At 39.4% G+C, this 18,963-nt stretch overlaps 1 protein-coding gene across 4 annotated transcripts in view; it reads right to left on the minus strand.

Moving 5' to 3' along the window:
- Positions 1-18,963, minus strand: part of AATF (apoptosis antagonizing transcription factor) — a 115,692-nt gene that overhangs the window by 14,813 nt on the left and 81,916 nt on the right. For 3 of the 4 annotated variants that reach the window (XR_007513992.1, XR_007513991.1, XM_049859455.1), the window contains one exon: positions 12,798-12,869. Coding sequence is in view for 2 of the 4 variants with exons in the window: in XM_049859455.1 (XP_049715412.1) it covers positions 12,798-12,869 (72 nt within the window). In the remaining 2 variants the exon portion in view is untranslated. Of the gene's footprint in view, positions 1-12,793; positions 12,870-18,963 lie in introns of those variants that run through there. The other variant, XM_049859456.1, reaches the window with a different exon arrangement.

Consider the following 18,963-nt stretch of genomic DNA (forward strand, 5'->3'; position numbering starts at 1 on the left):
GAAAACCCAGGTGGCGTAGTGGTTAAGCACTAAGCCTGCTAACCAAGAGGTTGGCAGTTTGAATCTGCCAGGGGCTCCTTGGAAACTCTGTGGGGCAGTTCTACTCTGTCCTATAGGGTCGCTATGAGTCGGAAAGTGACTCGACGGCAGTGGGTGGTGGGATATGGAATCAAATTGACAACAGCAACTCAAAAGATTAGATATGAGCCTTAGTGGGCAGTGAGTGTATGTCAATGGGAGAGGATAAACTCAAAAAGGAGGCTGAGAATGGATGTACAACTCAAATAATGTCATCAATGTCACTAAACTGTACACGTAGAAACAGCTGAACTGGTATATGTTTTGCTGCATATATTCTCAACAACAACAAAATAAAAAAATTTAATGGCATTAAAAATGCTTATAATATAAAGTTAGCTGGGGGGAAAAGGATTCAAACACATATGTATGTATCTGATTAAAATACATACACATAAAAAAATCTTCAAGAAAACAAAAGTTTTAATCATGTTCAACTGTCAATAGCAGGATGACAGATTAATTTATCTTTTCTGTATTTTCCAAATTTTCTTCCATAAATTGTTTTTAATTACAGGGAAAAAAGATATTGTGTCTAAACAAAGTAGGTGACAGGTGCCTGAGAATGACAGAACTGTAAGAGTAAACGGACTGAATATACTAGATCGAGCTTCAAAGATAGTTCTGAGGTTCGTAGTTGCTACGGGCCAACAGTTTGTTCTGACTCATGGTGATCCTATGAGCCTGAGGTTTAGGATCTCTGTAATCAGAAGAATGATATAATCATTCATGAGAATGGGTTTGAGAATTCAGTGATTCATATGAAAATGTGAACAAATGATTAGCAAAACCTCCTCTATAGAAAGTCTCTATTACAAAAGAAAGAAAGGGAGGGAGAGAAGGAGGGAAGAAAAAGCATTTGAATCCAAACAAATTTTTAATTGATGGAAAGGCCGTGTGTGTACTGGGAGGAGGGGGAGGGGCTTCCCTCTGGCACATGACTCCCACACACTCCTAAAAAGCTTGCTGATTTCTTGGAAGCAGCGGCAGGGTTAGGAGTCACACTCCTGGATGCAAACACCAGCTCCACTACTTGCCGTTTAGCATGCACAAGTTACTTAATTTCTCCATGCCTCAGTATCCTTATCTGTGAAGCACAGATAATGACAACCACTTCACTGGTTTCTTTTAAGAACTGAATGAACATGTACAAGAAGGGCTTAGTGCAGTGCCTGGCATATAGTAAATGCTCAGTATGTGAAATGTGAGATTATTCTATGTCATTTCATTGCCAATCAGAAATAGGGTGACAGACTTAAGGTGGGTAAATCAGAGCAAAGAATAAATGCTACCTATCTTAGGGTTTTTTTTATCTTAGCAACCTAATGCTAGCTCCGTGATCACTGTGGGAAATCTGTTAATAAGAAGATATGAAGAAACCAAACCAAACCAAACCTGTTGCCACTGAGTCGATTCCGACTTATGGTAACACTACAGAACTGCCCCATGGGGTTTCCGAGGAGCAGCTGGTAGATTTGAACTGCCAACCTTTTGGTTATCAGTCAAATGCTTAACCACTGCGCCACCAGGGCTCCAAGGTATGAATGGATAACATAAATAAAGGTAGAAAACATTTAGGTATTACCTCCCTATTTGCAAGTGACTTCTTTGTAATTAATACAATATCTATAAACTATTATGACATATTTAGAAAAACAGTAATAATAAAATAAAGGAAATTAAAAACCATAAATCCTTAAGGGAAGCATTTATACTCATTTTAAAGAATGTGAAATATTCTTTCAGATAAGAAGGGTTTATAACTCTTGGAAGAAACTACTGGAATGTGATTTCAGAAAAGAGAAATATACTCAAGAAGCCCCATTCTGAGGAAGGACGTGTCTGTTCAGCACCTACGATCTCTTTCTAGAAGATGGGCTCTTCTTTACCTCCGTTTGGTACCAAGACTTTAGTCTGAGAATGCAAATTCTCTAGAATCGTATAAAACAGAACAGTAGCAAATTAGCGAAACCAAGAAAACAACAGCAGTGTTTTCTTTTCAATCCATTTTTAAAACTCTGGCCAAAGTCTCAGGTTTGAACTTGAGAGTGTTTCCTTTGCCCTTTCTGACATTCCTGGAGGAGGAAGGCTCCATGCCTCCTATCTCTGTGTTGGACGCCATCTTTAATGATGATATATGGGGGACCTTTCCCCTCAGCACTGCTGGGGGGTCAGACATGTGACATCTCCCATCTGAGTATCAACAAGCGAATTATAAACTGTGTCAATCCGAGTTAATACAAAGCTGTAATCCTCTTTAACGAGAGATCAAATCACTGCCATGAGTTATGTTCATTCTGTAATCTGATAAGGAAGAGAGGGAACCTCTAATAAAAGAGTAATGGGAACCTTTAATGATGCCGGTAAAAGGTAGCACCAGTTAAAATATTGCTCTTGTTCCTGCTGATTAGATCAATGTTGCATATTTGCCCAGACTTGTTTCTCTTGTCAGAATAACCTTTGTCTTCTTAGGAGATAAGAAGCCTCAGAGAAAACATCTGTAGCTCAGCCATTCTTGCTTGCAAGTTTTTAACCAACAGAAAATGCTCTATGGAGGGTAATTCTGGGGCTATTAGCTGATGCGCTCTCAAATGTTGAGCAAGTACACGAAGATATTTCACCGTGATTCAGTGCATATTTCTATTAAATAAAACAGTGGCATAGGCAAAGGGAAGTCAAAATGGTTTAAGTAACCTCTGGTTACCAATTAGGTGAAAAGAATATTGTCAGTAGAGTGGAAGAATATGCCCATATTTAGGGTGCAGACCCACACACAAAAATGGCAAGCTGAAGATAAATTGCCTGTACAAATTCTATTATACCAAAGCACCTCAGGAACGTGGCAGTGATGTTGACAAAGCACTTTACAAAGCTGGATTACATTTGTACATTTCTTTTCTAAAACTCTAGATGTAAAACAATAATGTATTTGGTACTTAGTACTTAGCATTAAAGGATCATCTCCTTGTTCTTTTTTAATGCCAGCAGCTTCATAAAAGAAATGGAGAAACTGCCTTTTTTTTTTTTTTTTTATGGGGCGGAGAGGGGGGAGTAAAGAGCTAAAATTGAAATTCTTGATCCTGTTGAGAATTTGAGTTTTTGCAAAGGAATGGAGTACCTATAAAACATTAATATTGCTACCATCTTTGTAATAAGAAAGTTACCTAAGAAATTGTAATAACCTATGCTTTTACAGGACAGTACCATAATTAAAATTAAAAAAAAGCCTGTTGCCGTCGAGTGGATTCCAACTCATAGCAACGCTATAAGATAGAGTAGACCTGCCCCACAGCGTTTCCAAGGAGTGGCTGGGGGATTTGAACTGTTGACCTTCTGGTTAGCAGTCAAGCTCTTAACCACTGCACCACCAAGGCTCCAGAACCATAATAAGATTCATCTAATAACCCGTCCCTGAAACAGCAGGTAATACAAGGCAAAACACCAGTTTTCTCTGGCATACAGCAAGCTGACTGGTGCTGCTCAGACCAGAGTCCATGCCAGAGTACGCGGTTCACATGGTTCCCTTTCCCAAGTGTGAGGGGGTGGCCAGTTTTGTGAAACACATCTTTACCCCTCTCAGAGGTCGATATTTAGTCTCCTACTTGTCACACCAGCATTGCACTATCTGACCTACGTTAACATAACAGAAGGAAAAGAATGACTTCTTTAAAAGTTTGCTTCAGAGGGTCTGTCAAAAAACACAGGAAAAAAACAAATTATTTCCATAGCCCCCCAATTCCTCATTTTGTTAAAACCATAATAAGAGAACATCTGAATGTTTACTTTAGACTCCTCTTGGTCTAAAAGGACTCCAGGGGTTTTACAACATGTAAAGTAAGTTCTGCTCTAAAACGTCTTTGATAAGCTTAAAATAATTACCATAGTCAGAGAAGTGAACAGCAAGCCTTTAAAGCGTGCCAGCAACATCTCAGCTTGCCCTGTGGAAAACGATATGCTTAAAGGGGTTCTCTACCAATGAGATGTCAAAGCTCTCCTCCACCCTAGCCCGCTGAAACTAACTGCAGTCTCACATAACACCTCACCTTCTTTGCACAGATGACCCTGAAGGGCCAACAGTAGCTGCTCTGGGAGCTGAACTGCCCTGTGCCAAGAGTCTCAAGGGCTTAGTCGAGCCAGTGATTTTTCAGGTTTGTGGTAACCTCCTGCCTTGCAGGCAAACACGTGACTATGTGGGCAAAATGGAATTTTCTTGTTTTGTTTTGTTTTCTTTCAATACAATGAACATTTCTCTGGAATGTCATTGAAACCACCTGCCTGTCTCAGAATGGAGACAAGTACAGTTTTACTGGACCGCACACATAAAGAAGTATCAGGGGTTACCTCAGACTTTCACCAACAGAAAGATACCTGAAGGCACATGAAGGTAATTAAAAAGCCAGTATCCAAAGTATACCTAGAAGGAAATGTCCAAAAGGGAAATCTGGTAACACAGGGACATAACTGGACTGCTTTGCATTATAAAAGGAGGGCTTTTTAATGGATTACCTCAAGAGAAAAACCCCTAGTGCCAGAAAAGAGGGCAGAATGGATATCGACAGATATTAACAGATAGCAGTATACAGATCACACCACAGGAGAAATCCAGGTGCTTCTTCACTGTTGTTCGTTGACATTGAGTTGGCTCCGACTCATGGCAACCTCATGCCTGAAAGCGCTAAATGCTACCCAGTCCTGCGCCATCCCACGATCAGTAGCAGATCGGACCATTGTGATCCATAGGGTTTTCACTGGCTGATTTTCAGAAGTAGATTGCCAAGCCTTTCTTCCTAGTCTGTCTTAGTCTAGAAGCTTTGCTGAAACCTGTTCAGCATCATAGCAACACGCAAGCCTCCAATGACAGACAGGTGGTGGCTGTGTATGAGATGCATTGCCTGGAAGGCCAAGAATTCTACCACTGAACCACCCATGCCCTGGCTAAAGATACTTCAATACCCTGTGTTAAAGATCTCTTTTCTCTCCCTTACTGAGAGCTATGTACCAGGTTAAATTCAATTCAACCCAGTGCAAATGTATCGAGCTCAAACTGGACAAGGGATGTGGGGATTCAACGATGAGTAACATCACTCCCTCCCCTGTCTATCCCAACACTGGGCATCAATCCAACCAAGACACCAACTAAGGAAAAGAGGAGGACTTCTCTCTCCAGACCTAGATAAGCTAGGAACACCAAAGGTGGAGCTGCCGCTGGGAACAAGAAATCAAAAGAGCTGGGAAAAAGGTTAGCTAAGTCTTAAAAGAAAACCCTGGTGGTGTAGTGGTTACATGCTATGGCTGTTAACCAAAGGGTTCGCAGTTCGAATCCGCCAGGCACTCCTTGGAAACTCTATGGTGCAGTTCCATTCTGTCCTATAGGGTCCCTATGAGTCGGAATTGACTCGAAGGCACTGGGTTTGGTTTGGTTTAGGTCTTAAAAAGACAGTTTTATCCTGATGTTCCACAGGACAGCCAACACAAGGAAGAAACTTTTCATTTAACTACTTCAGTACAGAAATAATCAGGACCTTCACACCTCCTCTTTATGGTGCGCATATATATATATATTTATACCTGGTGGCGTAGTGATTAACAGCTACAACTGCTAACCAAAAGGTCTGCTGTTCGAATCCACCAGGTGCTCCTTGGAAACCATATAGGACGGTTCTACTCTGTTCTATAGGGTCGCTATGAGAATCAACTCGACGGCAGTGGGTTTCATATAGAATTTCACAATGAAAACTTCATTTTTTGTTGATTAAAAAATAATACAAGCTTACTGTAAAAACTTCAAACAGTACAGAATACAATAGAAAGTAAAATATTGTCTTCTACTCTACTCTACCCAGCAATAAACATGAACAATTGGGTATAAATGGTTCCAGAGCTTCTTATTTTTTAATTTTTTTTAATGACAACTAATCTGAATCCATTCTCATGGCAAAATATTGAAGCCAAATAGCAGTATAACAAATAAAATACCAAAAGTCTCCCTTCACTCATCCCCACTGCATGCCCTTATCCGTGCGTGGTGGTGGTTGTTGCTGTTGGGTGCTGTTGAGTCAATTACAACTCACAGCGACCCTATAGCACAGAGTAGAACTGCCCCATAGGGTTTCCTAAGCTGTAATCTTTATGGGAGCAGATCGCCAGGTCTTTTCTCCCATGGAGGAGTTAGTGGGTTTGAACCACTGACCTTTTATCAATTAGCAGCAGTGCTTACCTCCACTGTTCCACCAGGGTTCCTTTTTATTCGTGGGCAAACACTTTTACTGTTAGTGCTAATATCCTTAGGTCAATTCCTATAAGTGGATACTGTGGGTCAACAAATTCACATACTTTATAAAAAATTTAGAACACACAGCCCTTGAAAAAGATTTTACCAATTTATATTCTCAACCACAGAATATGAAAGTGCCTGTCTCCTCACACCACTATTAACACTGGGATTCCCAGGCCTTTTAATGTTGTTAAATTTAAGAGGGAAAAAAATGAACTCTCATTATTTTAATCTACATATTTCTCTGATTAATGAAGTGAAAAGTCTTTATGTTTTCTGGCCATATGAGATTTTTCTTTCATGAAGTTTCAGTTTGCTTCCATGCTTTGCCCATTTTTCTACTGAAATATTCTTAGAAATTTATAAAAACTCTTCACATAGGAATGAAATATGTCATACACTGAACTTTTTCTTTCCAGCTTGTCATTTACCGATTAACTCTGTTTTTGATGTCTTTTAAAATGGTGACATTTATGTAGTCAGACATAGTATGGTTTCTGCCCTTGGTATCATGCTTATAAAGGCCTTCTCCACCTCAAAATCATAAAAATATTCTCTACTCATGTCCCCCCCCCCATATGATGCATCTTTAACTTAGCAACGTAAAACTACTCAGTTGTGGAAAAGCAGTACGCAGTGATGCTGATACTTTAACAATTAGGAGCTTCCCATTCCTCAGTGATGATGTTGCACAATGTATAAAATAAGACAAGCCCGGCTACAACCGATGGCATCCCTAACAGGGAAAACAACAGAGAACCCCTGAGGGAGCAGGAGAGCAGTGGGATGCAGACCCCAAATTCTCATAAAAAGACCAGACTTAATGGTCTAAGTGAGACTAGAAGGCCCCCAGTGGTCATGGCCCCCAGACCTTCTGTTGGCCCAGGACAGGAACCATTCCCAAAGCTAACCCTTCAGACAGGGATTGGACTGGACAATGGGATGGAGAGGGATGCTGGTGAGGAGTGAGCTTCTTGGGTCAGGTGGACACTTGAGACTATGTTGGCATCTCCTGCCTGGAGGGGAGATGAGAGGGTAGAGGGGGTTAGAAGCTGGCGAAATAGACACGAAAAGAGAGTGGAGGGAGGGAGCAGACTGTCTCATTATGGGGAGAGCAACTGGGAGTACGTAGCAAGGTGTATATAAGTTTTTGTGTGAGAGATTGACTTGATTTGTAAACTTTCACTTAAAGCACAATAAAAATTAAAAAAAAAAAAAACACAAAATTGTGTAGTAATATTATTTCCAGTTGTGGAATTCTCTAAAGAAAAACAAAATAGGCCAAGCTACTACTGCCTCCTTCTGACTTAAGATAAAGTGAGAAGGCCTACTGAACCTGGAAGTTTTTTTTTTTTTAATTTTTATTGTGCTTTAAGTGAAAGTTTACACATCAAATCAGTCTCTCATACAAAACCTTATATATGCCTTGCTAGATACTCTTAGCTGCTCTCCCCCTAATGAGACAGACAGCACATTCCTTCTCTCCACCTTGTGTTTCCATGTCCATTTAGCCAGCTTCTGTCCCCCTCGCCCTTCACATCTCCACTCCAGACAGGAGCTGCCCACATAGTCTCATGTGTCTACTTGATCCAAGAAGCCCACTCCTCACCAGTAACATTTTCTGTCTTGTAGTCCAGTCCAATCCCTGTCTGAAGAGTTGGCTTCAAGAATGGTTCCTGTCTTGGGCTAAGAAAGGGTCTGGGGGCCATGACCTCCAGGATTCCTCTGGTCTCAGTCAGACCATTAAATCTGTGAACCTGGGAGTTTTGATACTAGACACAGAAAGTGTCAATACCCAGTTATTCTATCCATGGGTTAATCTGGTCTATTTAGACTACATAGTATGAGCAGTAACGTGGATGTCTGCCTGTGTCCTTAGGAAACACAATGGAAATGGAGTGCCCTCTGGTAAAAACAAATGCTCAGTTCTCCGGCTCTAAGACTTGTATTAAAGTCCTTGTTAAGTGATTAAACCAGCTGCAGAACAATGTTGATGATCAGCAGTCAGACAGTCCACAAGGAGTGACCTTTTTCCCCATAAATACTGAATGGCACAGAAACACTGTGGTAGACGCAAGGGTTGTTATCCAACAAACACATTCCCAATTCCCTCTCCCATGCCTATTCTATTAGAGGTGGCAAGGTAACACAGCTCTGGCCAATAGGATACAAAAAGTTGACTGAGAGAATTCTGGGAGAGTTTTTACTTTTCTGAGAAAAGAGAACACGTATGGTTGGCACCCTCCTTCCCTCTTCTTCCTGCCTTGAATGGCTACAGCAGACATTTTGGAACCACCTGGGAAAAGCCAAGAGATGTTGGTCCTAACATTATAGAAAGTGAAAACCACTGCCAACAATTGCCTACCACTCCTAGAATTATTTTGCCAGGAAAATAAACTTCGATTTGCTTATGCCTCTGTAGTCGGGTTTTGTTTCTTGAGCCCAAGCACAAGATAATCCTAAATACAGTCATTTTCAAATCATTCTTATCTACATATAGACACTCAAAAAATTATATGTGAATAAATAAATAAGATTCTGCAAAACCAAGTGCCTCTGGGGCACCAGGTGATTCAAGAAAAATCCCAATTAAGAATGACAGGAAACAAATGTCCAAATGATCTACTAATACTGTTGTCATGGATTAGATTGTATCCCCCCAAAATATCTGCCTACTTGGCTAGGTCATGATTCCCAGTATTATAAGATTGTCTAACACCTTGTCATCTGATATGATCTCCCTGTGTGTTGTAAATCCTATCACTATGATGTAATGAGATGGATTAGTGGCAGTTACATTGATGAGATCTACAAGATTAGACAGTGTCTTAAACCAATCTCTTTTGAGATATAAAAGAGAGAAATGAGCACAGAGACATGGGGACTTCATGCCATCAAGAAGCAAGAGCCAGGAGAATAACATGTCCTTTAGTCCCTATGCTGAGAAGCTCCTAGTCCATGGGAAGATTGATGACAAAGACTTTCCTCCAGAGCTGACAGAGAAAGCCTTCCCCTGGAGCCGATGCCCTGAAATTGGACTTCTACCCTACTAGTCTGTGAGAGAATAAACTTTTGTTTGTTGAAGCCATCTACTTGTTATATTTCTGTTACAGCAGCACTAGATGACCAAGACAGAATTTGGTACCAAGAGTGGGGTGCCGCTCTAACAGATACCTAAAATGTGGAAGTGGTTTTGAAACTGTGAATGCATAGAGGACTCAGAAGGAAGCAAGGAAAACTTTTAACACCAGAGATGGCACAGATGGTGAGAAGCAGCAGAGGACCGGCAGCAGCAGAGAATCAGCAGCAGCAGAACCAGGGGACCAGCACCACACAGCACCGGAGCTGATCCATGGAGCAAGAGAGCTGAGTACATTGGCACAGGAGGCTTTTTTGGCAGAGTGGGGTGTCTCCAGGCACTTATTGGTGGAGCTACAGTGCCTTGGAACACTTGCCCCAGCAAGGGAGATGCGGGCATGAGGCCCAAGGAGCCAAGGAGCCAAGAAACCAGGAAGCAGAAGCTGAAGAGACAAGGAACACAGGAAGCCAAGCTGCCTCAGTCTCAAAAGGTATGGCCACGACCTCTGGGGGTTTCAAAGGGTGGAGCCATGGCCTTTGTTGTTTCTAAGGGTGGAGCCATGGCCTTTGTTGTTTCTAAGGGTGGAGCTGCCACTCAGAGGGTGCGCCTAAAGCTGAGGGAGCAGAGTTGCCATCCCAGTGGGCCTGAAGGGTGGGGCTGAAGCCCAGAGTCTCCACTCAGAATCTGGAGAGTGTGGCCAATACCTAGAGTCTGCAGGGCAGGGCCATTGTGTAAATTCTCTCAGAGAACAGAGGATTATTTGCAAAGCCTTGAGGGCTAATATAATGTGTTCTGCTGACTTGCCTGGTGCCTGTTATGCCTTCTTTCTCTCCAGTTTAAATATCTACCTTGTGGCTGTTACACCATTGTACTTTGGAAGCAGGTAGCTTCTATTCTAGATTTCACAGATGAAGAGGAATTTTTGGTTTTTGGGCTTGAAGTTGGTTTAAGACTTTTGCTATGATATGATCCGGTAAATGTGTTTTGCATGTGGCAGGGATGTGAATTTTGGGGGGTCAGAGGGTAGAGTGTCATGGATTGAATTGTGTCCCCCAAAAATATCTGCCAACTTAGCTAGGTCATGGTGCCCAGTGTTGTATGATTGTCTACCACTGTGTCATCTCATGTGATTTTCCTATGTGTTATAAATCCTATCACTATGATGTAATGAGATGGATTAGTGGCAGTTACATTGATGAGGTCTACAAGATGTTGTCTTAAGCCAATCTCTTCTGAGATATAAAAGAGAGAGGCAAGCAGAGGGACATGGGGGACCTCATACCACCAAGAAGGCAGTGCCAGGCACAGAGCACGTCCTCTGGACTCGGGGTTCCTGCGTGGAGAAGCTCCTAGTCCAGGGAAACATTGATGACAAGGACCTTCCTCCAGAGCCAACACAGAAAGTCTTCCCCTAGAGTTGATGTCCTGAATTTGGACTTTCAGCCTACCTTACTGTGAGGAAATAAACTTCTCTTTGTTAAAGCCATCCACTAGTGGTATTTCTGTTATAACAGCACTAGATGACTAAGACAACTATATTCAAAAGATGCCCCTAGGATTTAAAATAAAAATCATAAAAATAGTCCCTATTCTTTATTTAAAACCTCTTTTAAACCAGGTTTTACTTTATGTCTGAGACAATGCGACCTTAAAGAATTTGGTTTAGTTTCAAGCATCTAGTTTTCCCTTCTTGTTGATTTTCTTTTTTCATGTCATTCAGGACAGAATCTAACATGCATTCATTTTTTTCTACAACTTTTAAAAGCAAACTGGATCCAGATATGAATAAAAAAACAGCCCCGCCTAGGCATTAACTTGCAAAGTATAAGAGAGCATATGAGATCACAAACACAGACATAAATGTACTTAGAATCATCCATAATCACTGAACAAACCAAATAAAAAGTCAATAATAATTGCATCCATTTAAGCTTGCAGATCTACCACTTTTGAGGCAAGGAGAAAATTGAATGCGGTTGGTGGAAAACTAAATACTCTCAAATAAAAAGGTTAAATGTAGTTTGAGGACTAACGCCAGCAGAACCTACATGTACCTGTATTATAACCAGTAATTTTACCTGGCAAAGATTTGTATGTAAAAATGTCCACCAAAGTATTACCTACAACAATGATAATTGAAAACAATTTATATGTCCAACAATTAGTGATGAATTAAATATTATAAAAATATGACAATCATTTAAAATTACTTTTGAATTATTTTAGTGATATGAAATGGTCACAGTATACATAATACTTAATGAAAAATTCACAATAGTGGAATATGATTTCAATTATATAAAAAAGAAAAAAATAGACTAATAAAGATGGAAAAGAAATATTCTGAAATGTTAGAAGTGGTTTTCTCTTATGTATATGTGTGGGTATACACACATATTTCCTAGCCAGAGAGTCTAGAAACAATGATACCCAGGAACAATGAGCACCCTTAGCACCCAGATCTTGGTTTCTAAATACCATTCTCCACCTAAAAGAAGCAGGGCTTCTGAGACAAGAAACTGATTCCAGGGCTAGAACAGGGAAGGTGTGAGTCTAGAACATCTTGATGTACCAGAAAGTAAGGAAGTGCTCAAAGAATGATGGGGACATCTCAAAAGGACATAAGCCAACTTGAAGGGGCTTCCACTAGCCAAATCTGGAACAATTTTAACATCAAAATAAATGACAGTTATAGATTATAACCCACTGAATAAAATAGGAGATGATGAGTCCATACCAATATAAATAAATGAATGAGTAAATAAATGGGAGAGAAGTGAAAGCTCTTCATTATAGTAGATGCCAACCAATAAATACAGATGGAATGATTCTTAACAAAATGGCTATCTCTGAATTGTAATATTATGAGCACACATTTTTGTCTGTATACATTTCTATCTTGTTTCAGCTTTATAAAGTCAGCACATATTTCTTCTGTATAAAGATCATAAAAAATCCTGAACAGCCACCTCAACAAACTAACATACGATAACGCACATTTCTAGAGCCATTTTTAAAAGGAGAGCACATGTACAAAACCCCCAAACACATAAAGCAAGCATGTGTGCTGTCCTGACCCCTCTGTCCTAGAGAAGAGTTCAGATATCCTAGGCAAGTTAAAAAGAAAGCAAAACAACAAAAACAAGTTTGAAAAAATAGTCAACACAGCACTGAGACTTACGGAAATTTTTGGTTAGATTTTATAGTAATTATGGGAGTGAAAAGTTGTGACAGCGGTCCTTGCTATGATGCCAGTGACAAATGGTTAACTGATAAGAAAAAATGGAGAGGGTGACAGGCTGTAGAACAGGTCAATATCAGACTGTCATGAAGCCATTTGAGGCATCTAATTAATCTATTACTCACCTGGCATCATCATTCATTGCAGTATGGTCAATAGGTGCCATGAAGCTCAGCAGCTTGCTAAGGACATGAAACCTAAATAAAGCAGGGAAGAAACAGGCAGCAACATTAGTTAACTACTAACCTAGAAAAAGAAACACATTGTATGAGCTCAAAAACTCCAGCACTGATCACAGAACATTTGGCTCCAGAGTAGAACAGGGGACAATCCATAGATATTATCGCTCACCAACAGATTTTCCCCTTTTTCATTAATGCTATGGGGGAAAAGTCTGATAACAGCACATTGTAAATAGCAGTAATTCAACACAGAGTCATTTATATCACAGCCCCAAAAAAGAGGAGATACACTTGTGTTCTTGAGCAATATGCTAACCCTTAAACATCATTCTAATAACAGAGAAAGTAGAAATTCATTACAGAAAATTTGAAAAATAAACAAAAAAAGCACATAAAGAAAAAGACAGTCCCTCCACCTATAAACAATTATTAACATTTTGATTAGCTGTTTGTTTTACAGTGATCCTGTTACATAAATACAATTTTGTATTTCATTTTTTCACTTAGCATTGCAAACATTGTCCCATAAACAGTATGTGAATGGCAGCACACAATGCTGTGGGTGGAAGTATAATATATTTTCATATTGTTGAACATCTATACTTCTTCTGTTTCTAATTCTTCACTTACTATTATAATAATGCAAAAAAATTTGTACATCATGCTTTTTTAAAATGTCTGTTTTATTCCCTCCAGGCGCTCCTTGGAAACTCTATGGGGCAGTACTACTATATCCTCTAGGGTCGCTATGAGTTGGAATTGATTTGACGGCAGTGGGTTTGGTGTTATTCCCTAATTATAAAAATTAAAATGTACAGAGAACAGCAAGTCCCCTGCAGTTCTAGCCCCTAGAAATAATTGCTGTTAATTAAAACTGTTAAGTTTGGCTGTAGCATTTTCCATGTACAAACAAATATAAAGCTGATAAATATTTTATCATAAAAATAGGATTGTAATATACCTAATATTCTACATTATGCTTTCTTGGTTTCACTTATCATATTCTATTCTTTTTCATGGTTACAGAATATTCCATTGTGTCAATGGATTATAATTTAATCAATCTTCTATTTATGGGCATTTATATTGCCTCCCCCCACTTTTTTAAACCATGTCAAACAATGACAAAATGAAGATTATCATACATGTCATTATAAGTTTGTCCACGTATTTCTATGGGAGAAATTTCAAGATGTAAAATTGCTGAATCTAAAAGTATGTACATTTAAAATTGAAAGACTGGGCCAAAAAAGCTGCCCAAATCTGTGTCATTTTAATTGCCTGTTGTTGCTGTTAGTTGCCCCTGAGTAGAGCCTGACTCATGAAGACCCCATATGTGCAGAGTAGAGCTGCTCTATTGGGTTTTCAAGGTTGTGACCTTTCAGAAGTAGATCACCAGGCCTGTCTTCCAAGACGCCTCTGGGTGGGTTTGACCCACCAACCTTTCAGCTACCAGTCAAGCGCTTATTCGTTTGTGCCACTCAGGGACTCCAGGTTGTGTATATTACCACCAGAGTACAAGAGTATAAATACTCAAGTAACCCTTTTGTTTAAATATAAAGTATTAATACTGTTAATAAATGCTTTTTAATGTCTTTAAGCTTCATAAGCCTTGAGTATGCATCTGAAAAAAAGAATATTTTTCTTGGTTGTGTCCAAAAAAAAAGACAGGTTTAATTCACTTTCTGGACAAAGAATATCGGCTATCTATGAGTCTGAATCAACTCAACAGTGATGGGTTTGGTTTGTTTGTTTTTTATACTCTATGGTTGGCTATCCAATGCAGTGGCCACTCACCACATATGACTGAACACTTGAAATGTGGCTATAACTGTAAGGCACACATCAGATTATGAAGGCTTGGTATGAAAAAAAATATATCACTAATAATTTTTAGAATACCAGATCGCTGAAATAATAGTTTGGCATACTGGGTTAAATGAAACACATTATTAAAACTAATTTCATTTGCTTCTTTTTACTTTTTTAAGGTGGCTTCTAGAAAATTAAAAACTATATATGTGGTTCGCATTAATTTTTATTGGATGGCAGTGTTTTATAGAGTGTCTTTATACTTTAATACAATATATCCAATAACTAATAACTGTATGATGAAAGACTTTAAAAAGTAATCAGATTAAAAAGACTACTTAGTAATATGTAGTTAATGCAATGCATTTTCATCTAGTCTCAGTGCTGCCGAGGATGGATACACGCTTTAGTGTTAAGAAGCCTTTAACCAATCACACTAAGGAAAGATAAGTGTAATTTTGCTGCAGAAAAATAGACCAACACAGTAAGACATCTCATTATTAAAGGCTCGAGGTTTAATTGCTTTAAATGATAAGGCCTGATTAAATCATGATCAAATCCACTTATATATAATGCTGAGTAAAATGCTGATAATCAATAATTATAATTATACCCAAAAAGAAAAATGTTTCTTTTTTTACAAATTACCTTCTAGTAGCCAACTAGCAAGTTAACATGCCCAGTCTGATGCAACTACTGACCTACTATCATTTAAACTATTGTTTTCACAAGGTAATGTTGATCTTTGCTATAACATTTATGAAAATCTTATCTTTTCAATCCTATCACAAGCAGAGAGCAAAAACTGCTCATTGGTGGGACCTAGTATCAGTGACCTCCTTGAGGTCTAATTTAAGGGAGATATTTATAATATTTTCAATTAGCCAGGGCCACTTGGTTTAATCCTTTAGGACAGGGTGCTAATATAGCCAAGATGTCATTTTGGTGCCTGCACAGGCAGGTGGTCCTGCCCAGAGAAACAACTCAGTAGCTAGGAGTTAGAAACATGAGCTCTGGAATCAGACCATGTAGATAAATCCCAGCTCACTACTTCCCAGCTATGTAACGCAGGTGGGTTATTTCTCTAAGTGCTTTAGATGAATTAGCTCATTTAATCTGTGTGATAACTCTATGAGATGTGACTCTTATTATCACACTCTTTTCACAGATGAGGAAACTGAAGCAGAGAGATATAAAGTTACGCGCTCAAGGTCTCAAATCCAGTAAGTAGAAGAGTCAGATTCCAAGCCTATTCAGTCTGGCTTCAGAGCTTCACTCTTTCTGCCTCTGTGCATAAATTGCTCAGCACAATGCCTGACAGTTCTAGAAATGCCAGTCAGCTATTACAACTGCTATTAATAAAGATTACTCTCTGATTCTGACGACATTCCTCACATCTATAATCACAAGGGGAGCCAGGCGAGTACCAAAAAATAATTAAAACACATGAGCTTTTTTTTAAAAAAAAAAAAACTATTTTGCAGTAATTTTAGACATAAAAAAAATTGCAAAAACAGTACAGAGACTTAAAGTATACACCTCACTCAGCTTCCCTTAATGCTAGCAAATGACATAACCACATGGCAGTCATCAAAACCAGGAAATTAACATTGGTAATACTATTAATTGAACTATAGACCACATTCAAATTTCCCCAATTTTTACTCTAGTGTCCTTTTTCTCTTCCAGGATCCAATCTAGCATCTCACATTGATTGTTATGTCCTCAGTTCTCCTTGTTTTTCATGACCTTGACACTTTTGATGAGTAAAAATCAGTTATTTTGTAGAATGTTTCACAATTTGGATTTTTCTGATGTTTTTTCATGAGTATTTTGAGGTTTGCATTTTGGGCAAGAATACCACAAAAATGACATTATGTCCTTCTACTGAAGACACACAGGAAGAGAGAAGTCTCACTGCTGATGTTGCTAATCTTGAGCACTTGGTTAAGGTAGGATCTACTGATTACTCTGCTGTAAAGTTGCTGTTTTTCCCTTTGTAACTGATAGATTCCTTGGGAGATACTTTGAGGCCATGCAAATGAACTATTTCTCCTCAATCTTCGTCCACTGGTAGATCTAGTTTGCAACAACGATTACTGTGGTGGTTGCCTAGTGGTGATTTTGTATTTCCCACACCCCCTGGAAACCCTGGTACCGTAGTGGTTAAGAGCTACAGCTGCTAAGGTCAGCAGTTCGAATCCACCAGGCACTCTTTGGAAACCCTGTGGGGCAGTTCTACTTTGTGCTATGGGGTCACTATGAGTCGGAATAAACTCAACAGCAATGGGTTTGTTTGTCTTTTTCCCTCTACATTTGATAACTGGAATTGCACATGACCTTCTGATGGTTCATCAACTGTATTCCAAAAGGTTTTCATGAGACAAACCAGTCAAGATAGTAGAAGTTTATGCAGAAATTCTTAATATCTTTTAAGTACGTATAGTTTCTTAGTTTGTACTTTCTGGGCTTCTACAATAACCCATAGCATCTCATGCCTGGAGAAATGTGATCACAGATAAAACTTCCCTACCCTACTTGATTTCTGTGACACATCCAGCACTTCTGATTCCTTATTAAACACTCCCCTTCCTTGCGCTTTACAGCACTCCCTCCTGTCCTCCAGCTCAATGACCATTCCTTCTTGGCATTCTTTACTGCTTCCTCTTCTTCTGTCTCTCCCATTACATCCACATTCCTCAGGGTTCTGTTCTTATCACTGTATGATCTTGTCACCCTACACACTCCTTGGGAAATAGGAACTGCTTCCAAAATATCGACTAATACCTATATCCTCTTTTGACTCAAAAATCTCTTAACTTGATTTTCTCAAAGTTGTGTCAAATTCAACGTATTTTTAACCTATTCTATTCTCTCCCTCAAAAAACAAATGATTTCTTCTTTGTAGCTTCTCTTTATACATACCAATGAATGATACCACAATCTATCCAGTTCCATCAGAAACCCTGGGAGTCGCTCTAACCTTCTCACTTCTCTTTAACTCCTCCTATCATCACTCCTGGAAACCCTGGTGGTATAGTGGTTAAGTGCTACAGCTGCTAACCAAAAGGGTCGGCAGTTTGAATCCGCCAGGCGCTCCTTGGAAACTCTATGGGGCAGTTCTACTCTGTCCTATAGGGTTGCTATGATTCGGAATTGACTCGACGGCACTGGGTTTGGTTTTGGTTTATCATCACTCCTAAGTACCAACTACTTACCCTCATAAATATCTCTCAGTCCATCATCTCCTACTCATTCCAGCCCTTGCTCTAATAAAATTCTAATCCATTTCTATAAAACCCCTAGAACTATCCTTCTAAAATGCAGATGTGATGGCAACGTTCCTCTGCCTAAAATCTCTCAGTGACTACCGTCTACGGAATGAAATACAAAATTCTTAGTACAGCCACAGTCTAGCACTTGCCCACTCATACAACCTCATCTCCTGCCATTCCCCCATACTCACATTAAGTCTCTGCCAAAATAAAGTACTTGTAGTTCCCAAAATGGGCCATGTGCTCTCTCAAGTCTGTGTTTTTGGAAACGTTCTTTTTGCTTTCACTAGACTCTTACAGGTCTCTCAAGGCTCAGTGTGGATGTTGCATCTTATAGAAAGTTTTCCTGAGCGGTGTGCATTCTCAGGGTGAGGCAGTCATTCTCCAGGATTTAATCTAGATCCCACATTGCACCTTGCGGTGATGTCTCCTTAGACTCCTGCGATCTGTGACAGGTAATCTTACTCCAGGATTATGCCTACCACACAGTATCACGCATCCTGATTTCTTAACCTACTTTATGTTTATACTTACAGCCATTTCTCGTTACCTGATGAGCACTTTAATTTTACTACTATCACTAATCATCCAAAATCATTTTCTGGTTGACTAATGTCTACAAGCACTATACTAGATAGTAAGTTTGGAATTGTCTTAAAAGATAAAGTAGCACAATTCTTGCCCTCAAGGGGCATACAAATATAATTATTTGTCCCCCAAATTCATAAAAATATAATAATATAGACTAAACACTTCTCTAGGACAGACTGGGTCTTACCCAGGATCTAGCATGGTTCCTAGAACAGGAAGGGCACTCAAACCATTTATTATATATTAATGTTTAAACCTATTGCCATCTAGTCGATACCTACTCATAGCAACCCTATAGGACAGATTGGAATTGCCCCATAGGGTTTCCAAGGAGCAGCTAGTGGATTTGAACTGCTGACGTTTTAGTTATCAGCAGAACTCTTAGCCACTGCACTAGCAGGACTCCATATTAATGTTTAGTCCTGTTTAAA

The sequence above is a fragment of the Elephas maximus genome, chromosome 19 (genome assembly GCF_024166365.1).
Source record: "Elephas maximus indicus isolate mEleMax1 chromosome 19, mEleMax1 primary haplotype, whole genome shotgun sequence".
Classification (NCBI taxonomy): domain Eukaryota; kingdom Metazoa; phylum Chordata; class Mammalia; order Proboscidea; family Elephantidae; genus Elephas; species Elephas maximus.